We start from the raw sequence: 10,241 nt of genomic DNA on the forward strand, positions 1-10,241 counted from the left end.
TTTGCGATGATAGTTTTTTAGATTCTGTAAAATGAGGTCAAAATCGACGTCAAACTGAATGTGTATGCAAATGTTGTTTTTGTTGCAGTGGCGTCCTTTCTGCCCTAAGTTCAACCTGTAACATAACCAAACATATTAAAAATAAAACGAATATTAATATAAAAGGATTTAATAAGACACCAATCAAAAATGCATATGACTTGTGTACGTATGACGAAATTGATTCCGAAATTAAGACGCTTACATCCAGGTCATTGAAAGTAATTTGTATCGGTTATCTAACATATTTCGTAATCGATGTGAAATAAATAAAGTTTACATATATCCATTCTGACGTCATTCTTTCGTGACGTTACGCTCGAATAGTGATGACGTCACAATCAATATCTACCCACAAGTTTAGACATTTCTGCAATATGCAGGTACAAAACAGTGAGTATTCAATCAAATCAGAATATTAGATAGAATTATGATACGGTATATGGTGTAAGATCTAAAGAGCTGAACGTTTTATCCTAATAACATAAATGAATATTTAGCATATTTTATCATAATTTACAAGCGGCTGGGCACATTATATGTCAACAGCAAGACGTTTTAACAGTTTGCAACCTATAGCTAAATTAATCTCGTTACCAGTCGAAATGTATTTATAAAAAGTCTTGCTATATATCTTAACAGAAATAGTGTAAAGGAGAAATTTGCCGTACAATTTTAAAGAGCATGGTATTGCTTACTCAATTTCGCAGTAGAGGCAGGGTATTCCAAATAAACCTATTATTCCAAGTTATTATAATGATTTCTTGAGAAATGCTAAGTGCCAATATGAATGTTGTGTTTTGACAGAAGATGTGAAGCCAAACGATTAATACCTCTTCTATATTTAAGATACATAGCTATAACGGGGGATGATAACAATACAGAAGAAATGAGACGGGAGAATACATACCACAACGTCCACAGAAAGACGCACAATGTTGACGAGCCCAGATTTCGTATCTTGTGCACACGTCCTTGGAATAGGCTGAGCAGTCTATTGTATCATGACAGCCCGCCTTCGATGGTAGGATTGGTACTGGGGGTGTAGGTATTCCGTCACCTACAACATAGAAAAGGGGAATATTTTGTATCAACATAATCATCATCATCGTCGTCATCAATATCGTCATCATCGTCGTCGTCGTCGTCGTCGTTGTGGTCATCATCGTCTTCGTCGTCATTATCATCATCGTCGTCGTCATTGTCATCATCATCATCGTCGTCGTTTCTGTCATCATCATCTTCATAATCACCATCGTCGTCGTCGTCATTAGCATCGTCGTTGTTGTCGTCGTCGTTATCACAATCTTCGTCCTCGCCGTCAAAACCAGTATCGCCATCATTATCAGTATCACTTTGTACATATGTGGCTAATCATTTCTATAAATATTTTTTTTTTGATGAAATGATGAATCAAAGACTACACAGTTTAGAACGGTTCTGGATCTGAAGATTGCCGATTGTGATAGGTTTTTTTTTTTAATGCTTGTGCGAATCTTTACTGATTTTACTAAGTTTCTTCTTATCATCAGTGATTTAAAAAAAGAATAAAAAGAGATAACGAGGTTTCACTATATTTTTGTTACAACTCACCACATATACCACAGAAGCGAGCGCAGTTCTTTGACGCCCAGGATGAGAAAGACGACTGACAAACAGCTAATCCATAGGATTCACAGTTGGATTCTACATCAACACATTGATCATCTACAAAGTATATACGATAAAAATGTCAATGAAATCAGCCTGTTTATGATTTGAGCGTATATTCATGGAATCTAGTTGGCCTCATCGCTGAAAGTGCATTAAAAATTAAAAAGGCGTAAAACTAGGTCACAATGTAAACAATATATTCTCACATCGGTCAGAGGTCATCGTGTGACCATGCATCTTCATTGGGAAATGAAGTGATCGGACTTTACTAGTTTCATTGAAGCGGATCAAATTGAAAATGGAAATATTTCGCAATGTTGTAACGGTGTTCATTGAATGAAGACTCTATGTGAGACTTCATCCTGCAACTGCCCGATATATTGACCGATAACTACTGTCGGATAAAATTGTGCTTACTCCGTCAATACGAAATGCTTCCTCCGTCAGTACGCTCATGTAAATTTCAGTGGCGTAGGAAGATGAAACGTAATGGGGGGGCAAAGGTCCTCAATATTTTGTAAACCCCCCCTCCCGCCGCCGCACCTACAGGAGGAGATTAATTCAACTCCCAACCATATATCCTTTATGTACATTTTTCATATATTATTTAATTTAATCCTTGTACACATTTATAGACAGTGGGGTCACTAAAAGGAAATTAACCAATACGCAAATTGTTTGATGATTTTGCGAGCGCCCGAAAGCGCGAGATTTTGGTGTTTGGGGGTGGGGATGGGGGTTCCGGGGGTCTGCCCCGGAAAAAAATCATGATTTAGAATGGCTTAGATGAGTTTTACGATGCATTTTGATGAATTTGTGAGCGCCCAAAGGCGCGAGAATTAGGTGTTAGGGGGTCCGGGGGTCTCCCCCGGGAAAAAAAATACGATTTAGAATGGCTGAGATGAGTTTTACCATGTATTTTAATGATTATAAAGCGTTCTTAACATGGTAATTTTTCGATTTAAAGCTACCTGCATTTAGAAATGATAATTGTGTCGCCATAACATTATGCAACCCTACTCGATCTGAATATACCGGCTTCACACCATCGGCACATTGTTATGTAACATAAAAAATGAATTAATTGTCTCGATAAGACATATAAACAAATTGATCTTTTAAGAGATATTTTTTTAAATAGTACATAGAATCCCTTGATGGACATTTTTAGTCTAGTTCGTGTGTATTGAATTTTTACTATTTAAGGTTTGACATTATGTGCTTGAACGTTTTAGGAAATGCGCCGCGCAGCGGAAAATTTTCTAGAATGAAGTACGAAAAATGTGCAGGAGGACCCTTTTTTCTTTCAAATAAACATTTTTAGAAAATTTCAGTCGGCGAAAATGGGGGGGGGGGGGGCAAAAAGACATGTTTGCCCCCCCGTCCTGGGGAACGGGGGGCAGTTGCCCCCCCCCCCCTCCCTTCCTACGACCCTGAATTTGTTCCAGATTGGACGGAACTTTTTCTAACTTGACCCAGAACTTGAACCTTCCGGTGAATGAAACGTCATTCAGTCCCTTGGTACTCTACACGGAAAGTCGAGATGACTCGCCAAAGCCTCGTCATCTCGGTTTTCCTAAGTCTCGCAGTAAAATAACCCCTGTATTATAATATATTAGCCATGCATTCTCTATTTATTAGCATATCAACTCACCACAAAGATTACAATATTTGGCGCAGTATTTTTTAGCCCATGTCTGGTGATCAGCATCACAGGAGGCATTCCCTAACGCTTCACAGTTATGGAATACATCAACACAACCGCCTGGTGTCGTGTCGGGTTTGTCACTGACTGATCCGGTGGGAGACCCAGGCACCGTCGTCGTGTCATACGTGACAGTTGTGGCAAGACATGCCATTTCTACAATAACAATATATTAGTTGGGCATACACGCCTTCAGCTCACAATACCTTGTAACAATATTTGAACATCAACATATATATAGTAAACAGATTTCATCTATGTATATTATTTAGAAATATGTAGGTCGTTCAACGAGCCATAATGCTATGTATAGTACATGGTTTCTTATCTCACTTTATTTACCTTTTTAGTAAGGATAGCGATATTTTTGTTTAGTCTTGTTTTAATAAAAGTAAACGTTTTCCGGTTATTTACGATAATCATGCTGGTTAAAGAGTACACAAGAGAAAACCACCGCCCGACGGCAAGTGTTATTTATATGTACTGATTGACTGAATTATTTCTTCATATCGTGAAACAGAGGTGTGGTACAATCCACTTTGAACAAATTATGCTACTGGAAAAATATCAAATTGTTTGAAATCAGAAACATATAGACGTAGTGATCGGAAACTCCTTCTTTGTCTTTGTTGACGGCAGTTTATAGGCATTTTCCATTGGCTAACTACTTTTAAGTGTATTCTTTTAGACATTATATTTTGCATTGATACAAAGTTTAAACATTATATCATGGTTTGATATGTTGAAAGCATGAAAATAAGCAATTTTACTGTTTTCGAAAATCAGACATTCAAAACTGGAAATGCAATTTATTTCAATAGTATATAAGTATCATTTTTCTTTCCAAAATCGTACTCGAAACCATTTGAAACTTACTTCTGTTACAAAAACTGTTGTTTTCAATCTTCCAGAGTAGATTTTTTAAAAAAAACTCTTTTACATCTTTTAGAGTCAAGCAAGATCAATTTTAGAACTAGATAGTGACTTTTTTCCATGTTACATTTAAACAATTGCTAGTTTCCTTGTTTGAGTAGCAAAATGAAAATACCACCTTTGCCTGTTGTAGCTGCTAGGATTAAGATAAGTACACAGACCTTCATTTCTGAAAAAAAAATTTAAATTTAAATCAGTATAACCAGGGAGTAAACATGATTATATCGTCGTATAAAATATAAATAAATTAAATAAAACATTTAATATTTTTTCTCAATAAAATAAACGAAAATAAATTATGTTTACACGGTCGTCAATTTAAAATACAGAAAATATAGAAATAATCTCCAGAAACGCATTTAAATAACGAAAGAAAAAAATCGATGCTTCTTGTTATTGAATGAATTATGGTTGAGCTAAAACGTCTTATTTATTTCAGCATTATCTTTTTGATATAATCCCAAACCAATCAAAGCAGTTGTTTTTATTAATTTTCACTTAAATAGTGCACGTTTTAGATGGACTAATTGAAATTTAAACATAACCAAATGTAAAGTGAATGATTCCAGCCAAATAGTTGAAAGTTCCACTCTCTGAATTCAGTATTCCTCAGAATAACCTTATACGGTATAGTAGTTTAATTTCGCTGGTGAACATTTTCGCGGTTTTGTAAACGGAATTTATTCGCATGTATAAAATTTTACGCTTCATCATATACGAACTGCAACAATATTTAGACTTAATCGTTGTTAGAAAATTTCTCGCTGATTGATCGCAAATTAAATCAACCGCGAACAATAGCAGCTATATAGTATGTCAAACTGATCGATGTGTGTTGTCTATATTCATAATATTCAAAAGTATATCTTACATGTATATACCTGTATACCTTCAACTACTATTCATTGAATTGTTTTAATTTAAGTTTTTAACCGTATATTGAAACAATGCCTTAATTATTTACAAGTTGCTTGTAACGATTAGCAAAAGATAAAGCTATGTATTGATAAAATATTTTCAACGGTATGCTAGCTAGAATATATGACAGCACAGGATACTGTTCTAACAAGCACAAGTTTCTTTTTGTATGGTACTGAGATACAAATGGCGGTTACAGTACACAACACAATTTTGAAATAATTTCCAGCATCACACATGCTCCCATCGAAAGCATTATTAATGTTATATTTATATGTCTTTATAACATTTAGACATGCAATTAATGTATGAATTTGATTTATCAAATATGACTTAAAAACCCACTGATAGTTAATTTATAATCTCATCTTTGTAAATATATCTCGTTTCATTGTTAATGACCAACAGTTGCAGTAGGGTTTTAATTCGTGTTGACTTATTGACTAAGTGATAACAGAACTCTTGTAATTAATTGTTTATTTCCCAGTTTAGTGTCATCATTGTTGTACAAATACTATATGATATATTGTAATGATGATGAACTTTTTGTCATTTTTACTACGTTTTCCATGTTCAATTAAATTCAACCTTTATTTCGTAAGGTTTCATTCTTATAGGATACAATAATTACAAATATTTCACCCAGCATCCAAAATTTAACATTCGAAAAACATATACAACATTCTAATAATCCTGCAGCGGTCGTACAAAATACGATCACAATCACAACTTTCACAATCATAATCACACGATAACATAAGTTGTTCTCACATAATACTTATTAATTACAAAACCTACATAACTTACAGCTCATAGTATACTAGAATAGCTACACTGACGATATGATTGGGAACGGGATCGTATTTTCCATGTAGACACTAGTGTTCCTTGGACAAAGGCCCAAATTATTTCATAGGGATATGCATCTAATGTATACCGACACTCTTTCTGTGCTACTACATTTCGCGGTTCCCCAAGTTATATTTCAAAAGTTCGTGAAGATTGACATTCCCTAATTCGAAGTTTGAATGGAAATTCATATCAATATAACTAGTGAAGATGCAAATTAGGCGATACATATTCGCGAATTTACTTGGATCGCGAAATTAGCGAAACTAAATTGCACGCGAAAGGAACTTGGTTAATCATAACTTCAATGATTTTGGTCAAAACAAAATCCACTTAAAGTAAGCCTCCTTATAATATCACGATATATTTCGAGTAAAGGTGTTAAGGAAAGCTATACTTACTTATATGTTTAGTAATCACTGCAGAAGTCTGTGTCTCTCTCTTTACTGGAAGCTAACAGGTGCCAATTAACGTTCACAATATGCCTTCGCGTTAGGTATCTATAACTGATAAGAAACTGATAGACATAGTTGTGCTAAGATATGACATGGTTGCTTAATACAATTTGCATATTAATGTATAAACAAGGTTGGGCTTTTCTTAGGGATTGGGTTGTTTTTGTGAACAGGTCTGTTGATTGTGGCTAGTTTCAGTTATTTTGTGAACCAAAGCCCCATGAAGAAGATCACCGACTAAGGTCAGAGCATGTACTACGGCAACTGACCTAAGTGGACATCAGCCTTTGTGACCTAGATTTGAAAGGTTAGTAGTAGTATGTTTAACATTTTACCTACATAGTCAACGTGATCGCACTCTTTCTTTCTAGATCATAAGTATTATGATAAGGGGTGTTTGTGAATGTCATGGAGCTGTTCCGTGAAATGAACTTGATGCGCATTTAGTAGAATTTTCAACGTCATTGATTCACCAGTATATTTTATTTTCAGATAGGTAATTATTCACAAAAATCAATTATATTAATTTTGTAAGTTAAATCGATATTTTTCTGTTGAGATATTTTGTTTATGACCGAACATTCGTTTTGTATAGTAAAACGCTTCTCATTTAAAAAGGATTCTCATTTCAAAATGATTCTCAATTCAAAATGATTCTCAACTCAAAATGCTTTATTTCATAGAAGAAGTTTTAGATTAGTTCCCATATTTTTTTGTCAAATGTTATATGATATCTACGATATTTATAAGTATTTTCATCTATATTTGATTAAAATATTTTAAAGGGACAATTTATTGTCAGACTGCATTAGCATTTGCACATAAATTAGTGTCAAACAAGTTATAATATAAGTTTGAGTATCTGTAATTATTGTTAAAGTTCACTACGGTAACGTTGTGAGAAATTTTACAAACTCCCTACCTGGCCGCCTTTACACAATAGTGGTCAACATCTCGTATGCCGAACCCTGGCATACGGGAATTAAAGCAACTTGTATCTAAAAGTACAAAAATCGCTCTTACTGTAGTGAGTTATACTAGTGCGAATTGGCTGAAACTTGCCTGAAATTATCCCGACATGGTCCCGACAAAGTGTTGTTATTTTTCGGGTCGAGCCGAAATCCGAGATGGCCGCCACAACCGCCTTCTTGAAAACACATTTTGAACTTCTTCTCCAGTTCTGTTTGTGCAATACGCTAAAATTTGCCTGAAATTATCGTGACATGGTCCCGATAAAGTGTTGTTAATGTTGATTTTTCGGGTTGATCCGAAATCCAAGATGGCCCCATCACACCATATCTTATTAATTTCCTATATGACTGTTGCCATGATATTCAGATGACCGTTAAGGCCCTTGCGCCTCTTGTTAGAAATATAGTCTTGTCAGAAAAAACTGATCTTGTTTGTTATATATTAGTTAGATGAACACGTGTTACAGCTGTTAATATTGTATACAATTCACAGTCAGAAACACAGTAGTCGCACATCATTATGTAGTATAGCATTACTGCCTAAGTTTCTGTCCATAGTATTCTGACAAGTTATAGTGGACGCAAGCAACTGTTTGTCGCATTTTAATGCTGAACTAATTTTTATCTATAATATATCCTTTTTTTATTTAATTCTTACAGGGACAGTTAGGTCATGAAGAAAATTGGTATCTCGATCGATTAATCTGATACAATGAATGTTTTTGTAGGTGTTATCACTGTGAAATGTCCACTTCAGTGATAAGTGTACACGACACGAAATCTAGCTCGCTCTCCGCCATTACACATTGTTGGGGTTACATTGTAGGCCGAACCGGAATATGCGAAAGTAAAGTACCGTTTGTCTGGCTAGAACTATTCCAATCACTCTGGTATATTTTATCTTTTTAGTTGTACGATGATGTTTGAAAAGTACTTTTTGTTTACAAAGGAGATATAACTAGCAATATAATTGCATGCAGCTATATCTGTTGCATTTGCGAATCTTACCGGAGCCGACTCTATCATCGGTATAGCGTATACATCCGACCTAGTTAATCGTATAGCTAGACGATCAGGGATTCCAATGTTATCAATCAAGATTCTTAACAATAACGCATTTCACTTTTCATAAGGAATGTACAATAATACTTTTATGGGAAATTTGCTTCATGGTAATGAGAAAATATTTGCATCATCGAATGGTCCCCTTACCAGTATTTCTTAATTTTATTAAAACCAGTTACAAAATAAGATTCGTTTACAATACGTTGTTACCTATTTTCTTATTATTTAAAAACAAAGACATAGGATAGTATGTACAGTCTCATTAGATGGGCTGTTTTTTGTTAATAAAAATAATAAGCCGAATTCTTATTTATCCCATTTGTATTTATCACATAATGCGCCTGTTAGCTAGTAACTTAATCCGCGAAACATGGATGCACCTGTCTCGAGTAATATACCCTGGTGGGATTGTCATTGGCTGGAAATTCCTTGTGACGTCATACTTGACGTCATTAAAAAATTACGTGACGTCAGCTTTCGAGGGTGTCGGTACCTTAAACAAATTTTGAAATTAAGATTCTTTGAAATATAATTTGCTGTAGTTATTCGATAAAAAAATCTTAAATTTGTTTTAATATCACATAAGATTTTATAAAATTCGTCTCGCAAAGGCTCACATAAATAAATATTTCTTAGACTCGTTTCAAAAAAGGTCATATGAAACACTCATTTAAGATCCTCTATATATATATATATTATGAATTTATTAGTCATGTATGAATGGTCAAAATTTTAAAAATGCTTTCATGAGAAATTTTACATTATATTCAATAGAGTTTTTATTATGCTGATGAGTTAATAGGCCATTGTTCATCATGTGGTGTTCTTAGCATAAAAGGTGACCATCATTAAGTAACATAAAATCCAAACTCAAATTTTATGTTAATTGTGATTTATTTGAAATATTGACTTATATCGAGAAGTACCGCCTTGTCTTCAGATATTGTGTAGAAAAAAAAACATTCAGTAAATGTGTCAATTATAACCATGGACATATTTAACAACATTGTGTGAAATCATGCTTACATAATGAAAACAGAAAAGTAATGCTTATAGATGATCAACAAATTATCATAATATCATGATTGGCTATAAATAATAATATTATCGAGCATAAACATCAAAATTAAATAATAATGGACATTGAAATGATTATTTTACAAATTCGTCGTTAATTAACATTTTCAAACTTTCATACTTTTGGCGTTTTCTTATTTTAGTGGTTTCTTAAGGTTTATCATGGAGCGATATGTTAACACGTTCCTTTTAATTTTCTGTAGAATTTCTGTCTTCAAAATGTTTTAAATTTTGAGCTTATTTCATACGTTAATGAAACGTTTTAGGCAAGAAACTTGCTTATTTATAGATCTAACCGTTGTTTGATTCAAGAAAATCACCAGCAGTTTCCGTAAACGAGACTTGTATTTGACGTTTATTACGAAAAATGCCTTACATGCTCAGTAGGCTCAAATCTTTCCTATATATAAAGTCTTGCCATATCAGTAGGCTCAAATCTTTCCTATATATAGAGTCTTGCCATATTGTTATGGGACAATTGTTTTGTAGCTCTCGTTTAAGAAATTTAAAGTAATCATTAAAAATAACGGCACTTTGAGAATGTTATTGTTGTTTACATGTTTACAAAAACAGCAA

The 10,241-nt window shown here is 33.9% G+C and overlaps 1 protein-coding gene across 1 annotated transcript; it reads right to left on the minus strand.

Moving 5' to 3' along the window:
• On the minus strand, positions 1-6,807 carry LOC138330093 (uncharacterized). Its single transcript, XM_069277468.1, has 6 exons — positions 6,499-6,807; positions 4,449-4,499; positions 3,347-3,553; positions 1,633-1,746; positions 950-1,099; positions 1-115 (listed from the first exon to the last, which is right to left on the minus strand). Exons 2-6 carry the CDS (start codon positions 4,495-4,497, stop codon positions 111-113), a joined length of 525 nt encoding a protein of 174 aa, XP_069133569.1. The 5' UTR covers positions 4,498-4,499; positions 6,499-6,807; the 3' UTR covers positions 1-110.
• Positions 6,808-10,241: the final 3,434 nt, after the last annotated feature.

The sequence above is a fragment of the Argopecten irradians genome, chromosome 8 (assembly GCF_041381155.1).
Source record: "Argopecten irradians isolate NY chromosome 8, Ai_NY, whole genome shotgun sequence".
Taxonomy (NCBI): Eukaryota; Metazoa; Mollusca; class Bivalvia; order Pectinida; family Pectinidae; genus Argopecten; species Argopecten irradians.